The sequence below is a fragment of the Lepeophtheirus salmonis genome, chromosome 6 (genome assembly GCF_016086655.4).
Source record: "Lepeophtheirus salmonis chromosome 6, UVic_Lsal_1.4, whole genome shotgun sequence".
In the NCBI taxonomy this organism is placed as follows: domain Eukaryota; kingdom Metazoa; phylum Arthropoda; class Copepoda; order Siphonostomatoida; family Caligidae; genus Lepeophtheirus; species Lepeophtheirus salmonis.
This window is the reverse complement of record NC_052136.2, coordinates 6,758,715-6,777,914: the sequence shown is the minus strand read 5'-3', so window position 1 is coordinate 6,777,914 and position 19,200 is coordinate 6,758,715. Positions and strand designations below refer to the sequence as shown.

General features: G+C 28.7%; 1 protein-coding gene across 1 annotated transcript in view; it reads left to right on the top strand.

Annotated features, from left to right (window-relative positions):
* The window catches only part of LOC121119962 (uncharacterized), a 79,639-nt gene extending 68,352 nt beyond the window's left edge, over positions 1-11,287 (top strand). The window contains 7 exon segments of the mRNA XM_040714816.2: positions 4,387-4,561; positions 8,355-8,786; positions 9,311-9,759; positions 10,254-10,460; positions 10,609-10,725; positions 10,791-10,835; positions 10,837-11,287. Coding sequence (XP_040570750.1) covers positions 4,387-4,561; positions 8,355-8,786; positions 9,311-9,759; positions 10,254-10,460; positions 10,609-10,725; positions 10,791-10,835; positions 10,837-10,959 — 1,548 coding nt within the window. The 3' untranslated portion in view covers positions 10,960-11,287.
* Positions 11,288-19,200: the final 7,913 nt, after the last annotated feature.

Below are 19,200 nucleotides of genomic sequence, written 5' to 3'. Positions count from 1 at the left end.
AAAGTGTTCTTAACAATTTTCCAATATATTCACATAGAAATTAATACTTTAAAAACATATTCAATGTTTTTGTAATATTAGTTCTTTTTTTTTACTTTATTCTAATTTTACTTTTTTGCCTCATTCTCAAACCATTTTTGGAAAAAATAAGTGCACCAATTAAATATTTTAACTAAAAATATAATAAATAAATAAAAAGCTTAGTTTTTACTATATAATTAATTCTGAAAAGAACATAGACTATCCTTTTCTTTAAAACTAAGTTAAAGAAATTGTTATTTTCGACTATTCATATAAGCTTCTATTTGTTAAATATAATATTTTCTTATATTATATTGTATTTGAAATTAACCATAGGGGCCAAGATGCCATTGTCCCCCTCCACTTTTGCAGAATTTGTGTACCTATCGCGGAAAAAATTAGTCATCTCTTAAAAGTTTAAAATATCAAAGTTTCAAAAATTATATTTTGTCTATATGCCCTTTAAAAAAAGGTTATTTTTCCAAAATCTAATTCAGTCCTAAAATTTTAGTTAGGAGATTTATGAAATAAGTTTTTTTATCAGACCTAAAAAAAGTGATATATCAAATTTGGCATTTATACAAAAATACCCTGTCAAAATTATCAAAAATCCCTTGATACATCACCATTATACATTTGGGTTAACGATAACTTGAACGACAATTTTAATGTTAAAAAAGCTAAATAAGTTAAAATAACGTAAAGAATTAGAAATATAAAATTAAAATATAACTTACTAAATAGAGCATAAAAGCACTTCAAATGGGATTTCTGAGGGTGTGCTAAATAAAAAAATGTATACGCATAAACAGAGAAAACATATAAACAGAAAGCTACCAATAGTACGTGGGCTCATGAATGACGGAGAGTAATTTTGAAGATTTGTTTTGGAGTTAAAAATGAAAGACCTTGTTGCACACCGAGTAGAATTGAGGATCCACACTCCTATGTATATCCTTATTTAATTTCCTTTTCCTCACAAACATACCCATTCCTCGTCAAACTTGATTGCAGCTGATCTAACTGAACGTCATTTGATTTATTTTTAAGCATTCCAACAGGTCATATTTTAACCAACTCTAAGTAAATGCATTAATCATAGTTTTATTAAGGGGGCTGGTTAGATGGACTTTGAACGACTCCTAATTAATAGGCCAATAAATACGACAATTGAAAATTAATCACTATGTCTCTGAGGCAGTAGTTATAGTGTTCGTCATTTGAACACTATTCCAAAATCAATGCAGTTGAATTTGTATTGAAATATACTCTATACATTTTGCAGTTTTTGACATTTAAATAATTCATATCAGTTCGTTTGAAAAAAATATTGATGATATATTCATATAGCATTGTCAATTCGTATATCATATATAGTTATTTCACAACCTCAATTTATTTATTATTAATCATCATAATATATTGATACTTACAATTGCAATTTCAGAGATAAAATTTCAGAGACAAAATATACTCATTTCCATAAAAATGATTTATACTTATGCATATATACATTCTTTTATTATATTCTGTTAAAATCCATCCGACTAACACTGTACGTAGTAATTTATTCTACATAATATACAAAGGATAATATTTTATATGTTAGATTATTTATTCCACATGTTTTAAGCATACTTTCGTATACATACACCTTATAATAAACTGTCATTAAAAATAACTTAAAAGAGCTTTTTAGAACAATTTGAATATAACGTACTACTGTTGAGAGAAATCCAAGGGTAATATTAGGATAGGGAAACAGTAATTTCATATTTCCCGCCCCTTTTTATTAACTAAGTATATCTAGTTTATTATTGCTCACATCGGATCATACTATGAAGAGTTGTAAAGATGTGAGTGTATATTACATACGCTTTTTGGAAAGTATTGCGCTTGGGTGGTTCAAAAAGTTGCGTTATAACGACGTCTTCATTCTGAAATATTGTAGTAAATTACTTTTCTATGTATAACCTTTTTATACCAAATGAGCATAACTTCAGCCCTCTTCATGAAATGCTAGCACAAAAGAAACCATTTTATCTTTACATACAAATGTAGGTTTACTAAAGAAAATAAATATTTAATGACTCGCTGATTTTGTAAGTTTACCCACTGACAAAGAAAAAAATGGTCTATAACTTAATCGTAGGTTTGTTTTATCAGTGAGAGACGTTGTATGAACAAATAAATATGTTTTTGATGTAGAAACATTCTGAGTATATCCCCAAGAACACCATCCACACCACCAAGTATGGGGGTATTTATTTACTAAAGGGAAAGAACGACTTCCCCACATTAAAGATGAGGTTCATGGCCCCCATGAACCAAGGAATTTTGGGCAACAATCTCTTCCTTCCTTTCAGGGAAGAGCACTGAAAATAGTCAGTTTCATAGGTCTTTAGCCCCAAAACATACGGCCACCGTAGCAAAGAAATTGCTCAAAGAAGAAACACATTAAGGTCATGGAGTGGCCAAGCAAGTCTTCGGACCTCAACCCTATAGAAATTTTTTATTAGTGGCCTTATTTTCTACAAATGCGTATTATTAAATAAATGATGTGATTACAGGAAGAGAAGCTTGCCTTAAAAATACACTGAATCATCCATCACTCTTTGTAAGGATTGTGCCATCAAATATATATGTAAGGAAATTATTATAACTCAAGAACATTTAATTAGGTATATTTGTACGTACATACAAATATGGAATTCCTTAAGTAATTTTTGTACAATAAAGAATAAGAAAAGTGGTTCCGTCTCAAAATTATAAGTAATGAAGTACATTGTTGAGATAGGTTTTCACATTTATCAATTAGACTCTAAAGTGGTTCTTGTATGTATTTTTTTTTCTCGACATGTTGGTGTGACATTGGTGTATAAAAATTTAAATTTTGTAAAAAACGAAAAAATATAACGTGTAAGCCATACTGATCAATGATTAGAGGTTTTACATCACCTTTGAAGTTTTCTTATATGTATATTTTTTTTAAATAAAAATAGTCAATATATATTTATACAATAAAAAAATTTCTATGACTTTTAATATTTTGAGATTGGTGGTTACGTTTTTTTTTAAATTTCAACCTTCTAAAGATCAAATGCTTACATTTGTTTTAAGTGATGAGTTCTTCAGTAATATAATTAGGAGTATTTACTTGATTTAAAAATCATAACTTCATTTATTGTTCATTTACTATAAAAGGGTATGTCGATTAAATCTTATTTCCATTTTTAAGTACATAAATTAAGTTCAATTTTTATAACATCATACAAATACTCCTAAAGTTTAATATTTTTACCTGTTTAAAAGTTATAGAGCACAAACTTTCAAGTATTTAAGGTCATAATTAGCTTTTTTCAAATTAAAATATATATATGAACTAAGTTTTTTATTTAATTATTATTGACTATTATACTTTCCTATTATTGCTTTGGATTAAGATATATCACAAAAATTCATCAAAAAGCAAATTATTACATCTTTCAGTCCTCAAAGCTCAAAGTTGGATTGAGTCATGGATCAAATATTTCATTTCATTTCAATATTTTCATTTCTTCATACTAACTATAATACCACAAATCAAATTAGAGTAAAATCTGGTTCTATTTGAAAATTTATCGGTTTCCTCATATATAAATTTATGTTTACACATTTAGTCTTGAGAATCAGGGGAGTCTCAAGACTCCCGTTCCTTCCCTCCCCTCTTGCAAACTCTGTTTATGATTATTATAATATCTGTGATCCAAAATGCTAGCACACTAAAAAAAACTTACCGTTTGATTCTTTATATGTATTTAGAACCATTCGAAAGAAATTTTTATCAATGTTTCAAGTAATTAAAAGCAGAATAACATCTCCGTTCACAACATAATTGTATCCAACAAGCCTTTATTTAAACTAAAAACCCACAATTTGTTTCTAAAGCACTCACAACCAGAAGTATTCCACAATTATTGTATATAAATAAATTATATTAAATTAGCTTAGATAAAAAGTTTTTCAAATAATTGATATAATCAATCAGTTTGACGTTCCATGTATATCAAGAGTTAGGGATTACAATTGAAATTTTAGCATAAAGCCTTATCTAGCTATTAATATTTGTAAGAATATATATGTTAGATATTAATATACTTACTAAATAAATTTATATAAAATTGGACTTTCAATTAAATAACAAGTGTACCTAATTAGGAATGAGCATATCTAATGCAAATAAGTTTGTTGCCATGGAGATAGAACATATTAGAAATATTATTTAACTATAAAAAATATCGGCATTTCTCAAAAGGGACGTTTTTATAAATTAAAAAGAATTGTACTTCAGAATTCATGTTATATCATATTTCTTTTATTAAATAGGTCTTGGACTTAATGAAGGAAGTTTCAGCAACTGAAAGAATTGAGGATGAAGTAGAAGAGAATTTAAGTGACATATCCGGGGGTTACCACTCAGACTCCGAGTCCTGCGTCATGACATCAGGAAATTCCCCTTTTATTTCGAAAGAAGCAAGATATAACTTCTTATCAAGATCCAGTAAGTAATTCTTATTCTAATTAAAATAGCGTCAAAAGAGAATAATAATTAAATATTATAATCTCTCTATGGAATATATCTTCCTACATCATCAAATTAAAACAGATTACATATGTATAGCCGTACTTTGATACAACCTTGTTAAACCATACAAATGCTAATGAAATCTACCCTTCGTCTTGGGTGTTTCAGACACTTGATACGGAAATGACTGAATAATTATTCCATAAACGAAAACTACATGTTATCTTGTTCATCATAACCTTTTATATACATACATATGTAATATGTCTTTTAGGGTGGATCGTTTTGAAGGAGTTTGATCAAAAAAAAATCAACTTTAAAAACAGCGTATGTAGAAAAGTTGTGTATTGTTATCCCAATCGAATATTTTTTCTTCATATAATTGATTTAATTTAAGATGATGAAATTCACTTTATCGTAAAGACAAGATTCCAACACTTGTGTTTTGGTAGATTTACTATTTATTAGGTATTGAAGATGATAAATAATTAATTAATATGTTAGAAACACGGGAAATATTATTGTTTCGATATGGATCCTTAAAGATTAAAATAACCCTATAATTAACAGAAAATACAAAATTTGATTTGTGTGGACCAATAAATTTTGTCTATGATTATTAAACTTGAACCCCTCTATCCTGGTTTCAAATTTTTGATCCACAAAATATGTATAAATAAAGTTTCTACTGTATTTGGGAACCTCCGAAATCGTCCTGAAATTCAAGATAAAATAGTCTTTTATACTATTACAAATTTCTCAATACTCCCATCATCAATTTCTAAAATTCTGATTTTTGAACCACTGGATGTACAATCGAGTTATCACTATTTTTGAAATAGTATAACAGTGCGCATGTGGGTTACAAAATTATTTTTAGTTACACTCTAAGTCTTTTCAAATCTTGACAGTGTAATTTTATAGATTTTAGTATGAGGTTATGATAAATTATCTCAACTTTGTCAGGATATTGCCTACCTACGATTTAAAGCTATACTTCTCAAAAAAAAATTGTTGTTTTTTATTATAGAAGTTATCAAGATATCCACGAACTACTGATATATAAAAAAATCAATTTTCGACAGAATGTTATGCAATTTTTTAAATTAGGTAAAATACGTCCTTTTGTAATTATCTTCATATTTTTAATAAAAGAGACATTTGTTACCTTTTTTTTAAATAAAATCATACTGGGCTAAAGAATAAGTGTCAAATTAGATGACATATTAAAATTATATTTTGTCTGTATCAAGGGACTTTCTGAAGCGTGTTGATGAAAAAATCTTTCCAATTATTTTCAGTCGTAGAAACCCCTATTTCAGCTATTGGGATTAAAAAATGATCAAAATTTCATTTGTGTTTTCTCATTCAGTAATAAATGATTTGATTATAATGATCAACCAAAAAACCTCAAGTTATTCCTTTATAATGAACGAAAAATTATTTAATTCGTATCTATGTATACCTATACAAAATGTACATATAAATATACTAAATTTTACTTTCCGAATGATATTTGTATATAATATAGTTATCATTCGCATAGTAGATTTACTATCAAATTAATTCAGAATGACCAAATAATTAACCTTTTATAAAGTGGATCATTCGAATTTTGCAAAATACAAACTAACAGATTACTTTTTGAATGGTTTCATGCAATATTGATATCAATAAGGGTCTGTTTTAGGGATGCATAGGGAGCACTTGCTTCAGGCCCCGTGATGTATATATACATATTGATTGAGGTCTATATAGTGAAAAGAAATTTCTATAAGGATTGGCCTCTTTAAAAAAAAATCCTACATAAATCTTATTTAATGAAATATGGTCACAATTTATTAAAATTGATTAATTGACTTTTTCAAAAATAAGCCATTTAAAAATGGCCACATATTTTATTTTCTAAACAAGTAAAATAATTTTTACTTTTAATCAAATTGTAAGGGGAAAAAAAGGTCTGTACAATAAATCTTTATCTTGCTCTCATTAAAACTTGTCTTAATATCAATTTATTAAATGGTTTAATTGGTATTAAAAAATAACTAGGATAACCTTGAGTACATAGGGAATTGTGATTTTTGTTTTTTACTTCGACCTAAGACCCATTATTTTTTAATATAATAATCGGTGCCACCTGTAAAGATGAATCATTAATGGTTTTTGTTTTTGCTCTTACATTTGCCGAGTAGCATCATATGAATATAATATAATGACAATGAGTCCGCAAGTTTGGGAGAAAAACCTTCTTATATGTAACATCTCAACAACCCTAAATATGCCTTGCCTTCTTGTTAAATCTTTAAAGAAGATTATATGTATATCTTGAAAACTAAAAAAATCATTATAGTTTTCCTTATTATGTATAAAATGACAAATCACATTCTAGTGACGAAAATAAACACAATTAGGTTATTATATATTCATTAATTATATATATACAAAGATATATAATTTTGAATGTTAACCCTCTTCCAAATCATGAGGTTACGAGTAGTTATCATTTGTTCCTGTTGATACTTTCCGTAAAAAGAATTTGCTGTAAATAGTAGTAATGGAATAATGCTATAATTCTCGCTTCAGACTTTTCCTTGCACTCTCCACAAATCCCATCCTTATATAAGTCATTTATCTACCGTAGTGCCTAAGTTTAATTAACTATTTTTTACGTCTATTTACAATTACACAGTTTCGTAGTTAATATATTTTCTAACAAATTTAACCTATCTTCTACTTTTAAATAATTAATCAAGACAATTTCATAAGTTAAAAGTACTAAGTTGTAGATAGATTTATTTCCTAATTAGTCTAAAAATAAAAGTCCATGTTACATTTTGACATATTTGTTTTGTATCAGGGCTTTATCTTACTAACACAAAAATAAGTTGTGTTTTATGTTATTACCTGTGGATTTTTTTGCTCAGTTTCTTATAATTAGTCTTCTGAAAGTTAAATTAGAATAAGTTGTAATAAATTCCCAACAATTATTATATAATTATTCCTTAGTTGGGAAGAATTGTCTAAATACCAACCTTTTTTGGGCCTTTTCCCGCCCCTTCTAAGAGGATATTTTGCGTGATTCAGTGAAGGTAAAGACATGATACATGTTCAAATATATTCGTATAAATCACATCAATAATTATTCATACTTGGAATTATATATAAGTACACAAAAATATACATCCAAGGGTATATATCGTTAATTATGTTTTACTTTTCACCATTTCTTTAATAAATATATATTTTTCCTTGTTGTATTAAGATGTTTAAAAAAATGAAGAAAGAGGCCAAGGGTTTAATTGAGTTCTCATGTATTTTCAAAAAAATATATTTTGATACATGATATTTATGTAGAAGAGGCTTTTTCAAAGGTACACAAATATTTATACTCTAAATTTACTTAGTACATGATATTATTTGTTAATTGTTCCGTAAGTACAATTTCTTAAGTACATACATTAATATAGAAAATAGGTACATGACTCTCTTTAGATATAAAGTTTTGTTTTATAAGTAACATATTATCTAAAGATATTCAAAGGAGTAATGGTGTCAAAGGGCTCTGTAATCAGTACGTAGAGACTACATTCATATTTTCTTACATAATTATTACAATGATCTAGCATTCGTGACTATGAAATTTTTTGTTTGTTCTTTTACACTTCATTACAACATATCAATATATATTTACATAGAATCTACATATGTCTTGAGTTGTATAGTCTCAAGTAATGCTGATGACAGAATCTCTAAATATCTATATTTTCAGTTCGACTAGGAAGCAAACACAACTTCCGGTCCTCCATAATTGCATCAAGTATCTGTCAGGATAACTTGAGTATTCGAAGTTCCAGTATAGGGAGTGTTAAACACCCACTATCTACGCTGTCCAAAATTATTCCTCGTATAAATAAAAAGGTGCTTGATAAAGAAGACGAGTATGAAGAGGAAGAAGAAGAAGAGGAGGAGGAAGGATCGACAAATCGACATCTTGTAATTCATTCCTCTTCTGGGATAAGTTCTGGATCCTCAGATGGAGGTAACGAGGAGGAGGGAATACCTGAGGATTTGTCCATCGCTGGGGATGAGTCCACCATATGCTCTCCTTCAATCTGCTCAAGTGATACACTTAAGACTACAATATCCTCAAATCGCTCAACTCAGAGGGCATCAAGGCATTTGAAACCTCGCGGGAAACCAGGTAATATTTTTTAAGTATATATACATCTATAGATTGACCGTTCAATACAAAAACACTCTAGAATGTTTTTTGTTTTTTTTTTTACATTTATAAGTATTCTTCAACGAATTTTCGACTTTTTCTATGAACCAATTATTTTAATTAATTTTTGGGACGCGATGCAGTGTACTTTTTTTTGGAAAAATTATTGTTACAGTAGAAGCATTGATATTTTTTTAAAGATCCTATTTGGGTAGAATTAAGTCTTATAAATCAAATGAAGAGTAATAAGTGAACTTTGAAAAATAATCTCTCGAATTTTACGGTTTTACGTACTAAAAAAAGGACACGTACAACGCGGATTTCATATGCCACGGATTTTTCTTTTTGCTAAAAACTGGGATAAGCGGGGACCACATGTACATGTTGTAAAAAAAATAATTGATTTACATTTTTATGTTCAAGATTGTTTTAGTGTTAGCCCACCACATATATAATATATTTGAGCAATTTTTATGCATTCTCATTATTTATGTTATCCTCAGTTCTTCCATCAACAACGAGTATGAAAAATCTACATGGGGATCACTTGTATCATGGAGTGGTGGAGCACGACATAAGTGCTATACGCAAAGATGCAGAAATTACCTCACTCAAATCCCAAATATCCAAGTTAAAGTCAGAAATTTCCTTTGCACAAAATCAAATGTTTGAATTACAAGATAATGAAAAACGTCTTAAAGAAACTTTGAGAGATGAACGAGAAAAGAGTCTCACCTATGAAAAGGTCATTACTAAGAATGCCACTAGCAATAACTTTTCAGAGAGAGGAAATTTTGAGACAGATAAACGGAAAGCAAGGACGGAACTTGTTCGCAAATACGGGGATTTGTACTCTACACTGCGATTGGAAACCCTGGATGAACTGGATCGGTTGCCTCAGCTTGTAAATTCCGATGAATTAAAGAACAAATTATTGTTTTCTGTCGTCGTGGTAGGTTAATCCATTTTTATGGTTCAAAATCCTATGTATTTTTTAGTGCCTGAGTTTTGCTGCTGTTGTTGGTAACCTAACCGGTATTTCTTCTTTTTTTCTAAAGTTTTTTTCATTATTATTTCATTCGTGAGGAGACAAAATCTAAGTATAATTAAATGTAATCACAAGTGTGTGTGTTAATAAATGACGAAAAATAACACTGATGATTAGTTAGGGAGTTATAAGAGTAAGTTCTACTTGGACTCAGAAAATAATTGAGAATCGAGAACTTGCCTATGAATTTGCTTCATACGGAGTGAAACTGATATTTATGTGCATCTTCTCAGAGCTGATTTAATCAAACGTTATGACAGCTAAGCTCTCAAACATCCTTCAAATTAACAAATTTAAATTTTGGGGTTTTTTGCATACCAAAAATGCTTACCATTTACAACATTAAAATTAAAATAGAAAAATAAGGTGTTAACATTTTTAAATTTACCTTTTATTAGCTTTCCTTCCGTTCCATAACAACGGCAGTTCAAAGCAAAAGAGATTCACTAAGACGAATTCTCCAACTTCCTCCTACATGCTTGAGTATCGGCAAAAAGGACGATGATCTTGAAATGATGGACTTGGCTAGAAAAGATATTGAAGAAGCACTTTCTCTCTATCTAAGAAGAGCGGTTGATAACTTTGATCTGACCAAGAATGTTGAGGTATAACATACTTTTCTGATTTATTCAAAATATAATAGAGGTTGAGTGATAATATAAAATTAATATGTTCCATATAAAATCGTTATGAATAATTTTATAACAAATATGAAACAATAAGTCATTTACTTAATTAATGTGTGATTTTCAGGAGGTTTGTGACCAAATATGGGCAACTCTGTATGACTATCCATGTTTGAAATCATGCGGTGCCATAATTAAATACGTCAAAGAATGTGTAAAAACTGCATGGGGACTAGTCAATCAGGTAAGATATTGTTTAAACAAACAGCAGCCTTAAACCAACAAATAACTTATTGATTGTCTTTGTAGATGCCATCCTACGCTATCGAGTATGAAAAAAAGACATATGGACCTTGACTGTCATGTCCGTTATCATTCGTCTGACCATGAATCCAATCAGATTAAAACTTATCTATGGCCTGCATTATTTGAAGGAAAAAATGGGCCTTGTGTACAAAAGGGTGTCGTTATTACGTAGAAAATGTTCCTATTAATGAAATATTATGGTGTATTATATAGTTAAAAACTCAATTAAACTTTTAAATGCCAGTATTATATGTTTGTAATAATGTAGGATGTTATGTTCTTAACTAAAAAATATTTAATTGTATTTGCTCTAAAGTTTACTTAAACTAATTAAAAAAAATAATTTCAATGGTTTGAATTAATTTCTTGTGTATGATAGTGTTTTTAATTTGAAATCGGTTATTCAGAATAAAATTTTGTACATATTAATTAAAGTAATATTTAAAATATCGAATAAATAAATAAAAATTTAGGAATATTAACTCTGAATTATATAAAAAGTTTATGTATTTCTTAAATAATAAAATATCACACCTTCTGATCAAATTTAAATCTCTCATGCCCCAACTTCTAACTCGCGTACTGTTCTCCAAAAAGAAACGGGGGAAAAATCCACAAATCAGTTGATTGTTCGACACTTTTTTCCAGTTATTTGATAAATGTTGGAAGTCATTCACAGCTTAATAATTGTTGATTCAAAATTCAACCAATCACTGTTCAGAACACAACAATAGGGAGGAAAAGCTGGAACATCGATTGCGAAAAAAAACATTGAACATTTTTGTGATAGTGATGTAAGAATGTGGCAGATACGATGTTATAAGTGTCTAATTTCCTAACTTTTCTTTTTACACTCAAAAATAATCAATATAAGTACCTAAAAATAAGGCCTTTTTATTTTTGCACTAAAGTTTCGTGCTTCCAGAATAAGAGCGTCCAATGTATTAAATAACAGGGCATGCTCAACAGGTTAGTCATGGCCAACCCAATTTTTGAGAATTTTTCAATTATCATACAGTTAGGACGTCCAGTATTCAATATACCTATTTCGATTAACAAAAAAAGACCTGCGTTCCAATGAATATTTTTTTTTTTTTTAAATTACAGTCATTGGCCCTTCTACTTTCAAAAACGGTCCAAGGAGCGCGAATATTATTGTGTGGGTTTAAATTGAGTCTTGAGCTTAAATTTTTTTTTTAACACTTTTACAATGACTCATCTCAAGAGGAAAGAAATTATATTATTGCAAAAGTATCATTTCTTATATATAAATTTAGATGCACAAAAACACCATTGTCTAAGGATTTTAACGTAATATTGCAAAATATTGTATCTAATATGCCCAAAAATTAAAATTAATGTTTTTATAAGATAATAAGTTCAAATATAGTTGTTACCGAGGTACACAAAAAATATCAAAATTATCAAATACTAATTATATAGTAGGGAAGAATAATTTTTTTCTTGTTTCTTTTTTAAATAAAGGTTGTGATATACAATAAAGGTAGCATCATGATCAACCATAAGGAAAAAATGATAAAAATATTTTATCATCACCCTCATTTTTTGTGAAAATTAAAAATAAGTCAAGATAAGAATTCTTCAAAAAGAAATACTAACCAATATTTATTTAATTTTTTTCCAAAAAACTTTAAGATGGAACAAAATACCATGTGTATTCAAACTGTAGCTAAAACCCTTCTCAATACTGGTTAATTTACTTTAAAATTCGTCATTTAACCCTGTAAAACTAAAGACTATCTTTCGACATTCCAAGAAAAAATTATTATTGTCACTTGTATTTTTCTTCTCTCGTGTATAATTTTTATACAATAGAAAAACTAAAGTTACAGTTTTAATGTATACTCACCACGTGTTGGTCTGATTTAACTTTAGCCCAACTATTGAGGGAAATGGAGCTACGCCCCAACAAATAGTATATTCTTCTTTTTTTAAGATCTGTAGAATAGCAAACAAAAATTAAAAAATCTTTCACCTCTTCTTAGCAAACAAACAAACAATGAAAGACAATTTAACATATTGTTGACCCAACGCGAAAACATGCTATTAGGGCAAAAGTTTGAACTAACTTTGAATATTTGGTTCACAAAATTATCACAAAATACTGAAGCTACACGATTCAAGTTTTGCAACATCATTAGCATAATCAATTCAATAAAGTGCAAGAATTCTTAATTATTTATGTCTGTTAAAATAAAAAATATGTATTTATCAGATAGTACATTTTTGTTGGCAAAATATATTAAAATAAGCGCTAAACTGTGCTATCTGGTTCAAATGGCATAATAAAGCTTAGATTTCAAGGATAATTAACTATTTTATAGAAATAAGAGATGATAAAGTTTACTAAAAGTGGTTTTTAATACCAGTACATTTAGATATTGAAGTAAAATATTGTTATAATTATAAGCTAATAATTAGGAGTTACTCACCACTGCAGCTAATAATCAGTGTAAAATAATTACAATTTCTTTGTAGGAATGCAACACTGCATTGCAGATAGGATTGGCAAAGCCACGTAGCATGGTTTGGCCTGAATAGATTCATAGCACATTTCATTTAGCATATTGCCGCTTCTGAAATATGAAATAATATTGAGGTTTGAGGAATAAAAATGGGTAATCAAAATATTCATCAATGTTTAAAAATGGTACAAAAAATCCCCATCCTGTATCTTAAAAAAGTTTTTTTCTCATGCGTCATGGTGATATAATTGTTTCATAGACATATTGCACTTAAACATTATCTGAAGGGCGTCTGCAGGAATATATTTTGGAGGCTTGGTTTTTTTTGACTTTTTTTAAATTGTTTAATTTTTGCACTACTACATAATTTGATCGAATGAACTTTTTTTATAAAAGAAATACTTAAAATAAATTATCCCCTGCTTCCTCATTAAAAAATGAAGATTTTTTCAGAAACTATTTCACTTGGGAGTGCTACAGTCCCACCAGGCCTACTATTAACATACTTTGTACTAATAGTGTCACAATGTCTTCATAAATTAGTTGGGTAAATATTTGATAATGTTATAGTTAAAAGGAGTAGATATATTCATTTCTAAATTTGATTTATTGTTGATATTATATTCATTTATTGAAATGCTGGAAGTATTGTTCACTTCACCTAGGAAATGTTTTATTTAAAATTATTATTCACAATACACATATTTTATTTTCACTGTATGAATTGAAATTTGTTATATGTTTATAGAACTTATCTACTTATACATTAAGCATAGGCTTGTCCTCAAAATTATTCATACACCTGTTAATTTCTGTGATTTTTCATTTTTAGGATGAAACTATTGCATTTTTGTCAAGTTTGTTTAACCAAGATAATTAGAATTATCAGAATCTTTTTCGACAACAACAACGAAACATACACATTATAATGATTAGTAAATGGAAAGATTTTCTGAAAATTGTTTTACTTTTCTTAATTAATTAGATCATTGTCAATGTGATTTCCTCTCCCTCCTTAGCTCGAGCCACGCCGGGCTCTTGTAACCTTAATAGTACTATAATTATTATAAAAAATTATTTTGTTTTAAACTTCAAATAACATACCAACATATATGCATAAAAAAAATCGTCTAGATGAGAAGTCCGTCTCTTTTTAATTCAAAAAATTACCAAATAGAAATTTGCAAAAAACTTTTTTTTTCTAATTATACCAGAGAAGTTGTTAATAGCAATTATTGGAAGTGTAAAGAGAAAAACAATTCAACCGTTATTCTTTTTTTTTTTTGTACTTGCAAAAAAATAAAATTATGAGGAATAATGTTGTCGAAAAAATAACTCTCGATAACATGCTCTTTTTTTGCAAATATTGCAAAAATCATCAAATAAAATGTTCTGCAAATTGAAAATACTATAATTTAAAGTTAAAATCCAAAATTTTAGGTCCAAAATTTTAAGCTCAAAATGTATAGTTTTGTGGCATTGTTTTTTAAAAAATTGAAAATTGACGTTTGATGAAAAGATGAAAAATAAAAATAAAAAAATTGAAAAAATATTCAGAAAATGACAGATATTTCAATTAAACATAATTTTTTTAGTAAAATGTATATGTAAAGGAATCTCTAGAAAACATTTTCAAAACTTTATTCTTTTTTCTAATCCAATATTTCATTGGAAGTTCATTTTTTTTGCACCTAAAAAAACGAAATTGTAATATTCGCCAATTTCCTTTTTGTCCAAAGCTTATTTGATTTTAATGTAAAATTATTATGAGGTCAAAAGAAGTCTCTATTCTTGACAAATATGAAATTGGGAAATTGACATATCTCTGCCTACTCACCTCGGAAAACATCATCTTTGCTTCTATCAATGTACAGCATTGTTTAAGCACTGCAATAGGCACTGAAATCTATTACAACAGTCTCCTATATCTTTTTATGAAGAAATATTGTCCCTGCAACTGAAGAAGATACTCAGAGACAAAAATATCAATTCAAGAAACTTTGGTGGTAATCTTATTGACTGCTAGGATATTTCAAGCTTTGTAAATCTTTGATAACATTCGAATGTCTAATAAATATTACTATGATAAAAGATGGATTTTCGTCTTATTAATTAATTATTAAAGGATTAGTGTAGCATTGTTCTATTGTTTTCAGTCTATTATTAATAGTTGTATTTGATACATAACGATTATTAGTATATAATATCCTTCCATGATCAATTATGGATATTTTTTGGTCATACCAGAGTCATTCAAGCCTCATTATGTAAAGATTTGATTTTAAACTATGCATGGTTGTATGTATAGAAATGACTAAAAAATTGATGAAGCCTCACTCTATTTATATATTGAAGGTCATTCAGAAGTCTCAAACTTTAAATGTAAGAAATTATTTAACATACGACGATTCGTAACTTATTATAATAACATACCTTCTAACATATAACTTTTAGTCCACCAAGACAGTGCAACCTCGTTGTTTACTCTTTGGACAAATTTCTCAATGTCAAAACAATTTTTTGTCCGTTTCTCTCTTATCTCTCTTGTTTACTCATAAAAGACGAAGGATTTGTTGTGGAGTTATAATTATAAGGACTTTTTCGACTCAGAATAGGATTGAGGAATCAGCAGCTGAAAAAAAAATACATATTATTTTTCATGTTATGCTAAATATTTAATTTTTTGAAGATTTATTTATTGATCTGTCTTGATGATATACACTGAACGTTTGGGGCCGCTACTGTCACGCATTTACCAACAGCGCTTCCCTGTAGCTTGACCTCTATATGTACCTGGTCTGTGATTAAAGCTTTAAACGAAGTAGTGCATCGATCACCGTTAGCCTGAGAAAATAGTATGGTGAGTATTTTTCATATTTTCTCCGTAATTCCTGTAAAGTCATTCATTTATTTATACTGAAGACAATAGCACGTGTTTTATGTTCATCTATATTCATATTGATCGTTTCGCTACTTGGCTTTGAAGCTTTAGTTGTCATTGAAACATTGATATTAGATATAGCATCCAACGTTTATACATGGCGCACTGTAAATAGTACTCTCTTATGTAAATCATATAAATATTAATGATATAAAAAATGAAAATGTAGTCGTCTTAATGAAATAGTGTAGGCGTGTACGTATAACAAGAGCAATGTTTGTTTTTCTCATTGGTCTCTAATGTATATATTCAAATACATAATTTGTATGTGTATAGGGTAAGATTTGAATAAAATATAAACGATTTTCAGGAATATAACAAGGATTTTAAGTTTACTAGATGAGGATTTTGAGCAAAAATAAGTTGTATTTTCGACATGGGAAAACTATTTACATAATCTTTTCAAGATTGTGATCATTTAAATTCTCATTGTCACTCTTCATCTCAGGTTCAAATATGGGCTTATCCATTTTTAATCAAATATTTGAAAAACTGTTGGAATCTTGATAATCACATTTCTGATGCATTTCATCTTCCCTAATTATGAAATTGTATGCATAGTCTGGAAACAAAAATAATGTTGATATTAATTTGAAATATTACAATATTTAGACAAGTGATGAAATAAATTTGAAATTAGCAATTCTAACTTAATTTAAAAAATATAGGCTAAATCATTAAATTGAAATAGATTTCAATATACAAAATTTTTTTTAAAAGGTCATCTGGTTATCATATAATATATGTATTAAATATTCAGTTTCTACAAGTACGAAGACGCTATTTTAAGGTTTTTTTAAATTAAAAAGATTATATTTGGCTTATTCATGTTAAAATTCTGAACTAAAACGATTTACTATAAACTATAATTATACAGTAGGTAAATTTCTATTGTAGAACCTCCTTGTATACAACAATTTTTGTTGTTTCCGTCCATGTGATATAAATAAAATCAAACCTGAGCCCCCTTTTGACACTCTTGAAAATGAAACATATAATTCATCATGTGAAAACACTTATTTTGGTAAATATCAAGCACTTTTTTAAATGTTTGACCTGTGATTGATTTATTGTCATTGCCATTGCAAGCATGCCGTGTTCCTTCTTCAACCATAATGGAAATTAAAGAAGCATACTAAAATTAACTCGTTCAACCTTTTCCTAATTCCCTCTTTTAATTCATTTTAAATATACTTTCTCCCTTCCTTCTGTTTGTACAATAATTCCTTTTTTCAGATTGTTAATTTTTTGGTGCATTTTCAAATCCACAACCCATACCTTCAAAAAACTTTGAGACACTGGAAATCGATCTTGTTATATGAAAAAAAAAAGAAATTAGCAAAAAATCATACATAGTACATGAATCTTGACTGCTCAGAGTCAAACCTAGTTTTACGTACGTAACTTCAAATTCTAAACAGATTTTATTTTATATCTAAAGTCTGTATCTGTCTCCGCTTTGGAAATAAAAGTGTTTCTATGATTGTTTTTCTAAGTAGGACGTACATCACAGACACACACACAAATTATTTGAATACTATGTAGGCCTAAGAGAAAAATAATAATCAAAATTGATTCAAAGTATTTAACTAAAAAATCCCTTAAAATTAAGGATACAAATATTAAACCTTCGAGATTTCCGTCCAATAGACAAAGGATCAGAGAGCTCCTATTAACATTGTATTTAGATTTCTATAAACGGTATAAAGAGAAGTCTTAATCCGTGTTCGTCTTTTGTTGTCTTTCTTTAGGATCTAGAAAGTAATTATTCATTTATAAAAATAATTTTGACTTTCATGCGAAGAAATTTTGGTGACTTCTCCCAAAGTTTCTCGAAAGTACTGTCATGCAAATAAGTATTTAAGGTAATCATCCGTTATTACGTATTAAGGAGTAATTCATGAATGGACTATATACAGGGATATTCTCTTGAAAAAAGCCTGATCCATTACGATGTGAGCTCTTTGTTATCTTCGTGAATCAGTTCTTAATCTCAAAAGAAACAGATTCAGAGGACTGAACTTATTTAATATTACCATCTAAATGAGGATGAGAGCCAGGCGCAAATCGACTCGCAACTCTTTCTGAAGAAAAAAAAGACTTAAGCAAGGAAATGATAAGATACAGTTGTTCAAAGTTAATAATACAGGGGAATTAATAGTAATAGTTGTCTACTGTAATATATTCATAAACGTAGATAGATGTTCGCCTATTTTTATTTTTTATTTTTTCATACCTACAAAGGTATAGTATGAAAATAAATTGTATTTCCCCCTGTATATAGTACCAGGCCCAGTTTCCAAGTAGCAAATCTTACATTATGAGTTAGATTCCTTATAATCTTAAAGAAAAATACAAGTCGGGACAGCTTTTTTCTCACACATGTGACGTCATTAAAATGGGCTTGCTTACTTCTGTCAAATTATAAAAGTCGTGAGCGAACCCCTTTCATTATCCACCACCTCGTCTCTCGCAAATTCAACTCTTTATGCTGAGTAAACATCAATAATCATGTGAGTAACATTGCATTATCTGCTATTCAGGTCTTTTATCCTTGCTCTGAGATATTTAATTGTTGAAATAGGCTCTGAGATGCTTGAACTACAAATTGTAAGAGCATTCGTACTTGCAGTTTGGTCATACAGGACTGTACTAACGTTTTGCTATAGGAGACCAACAGAGAGAAGACCAGGTGAGTAACCCTTAGCCTTAGGGCTTTTGCAGTAATCTGCTCTGTGATAAAAGAGAACTTTGATAATTGAGCTGGCTCCAAGTCTGAAGATTCTAATAGTCTATGCAAGAGGTTCATGATGACTTCACACGCCTATTTGTTCTTCAATTCCTCCTTTGATCCAATATATGTAGCTATGTTGATTACTACCCTAATATATTTAATCATCCCTGTGATTTTGTGATTAGACAGTAGAAAACTGTAGAGCTGTTAATCCTGTAATGGTCTTGAAAAACTTAGACGGTGAGGTCATCT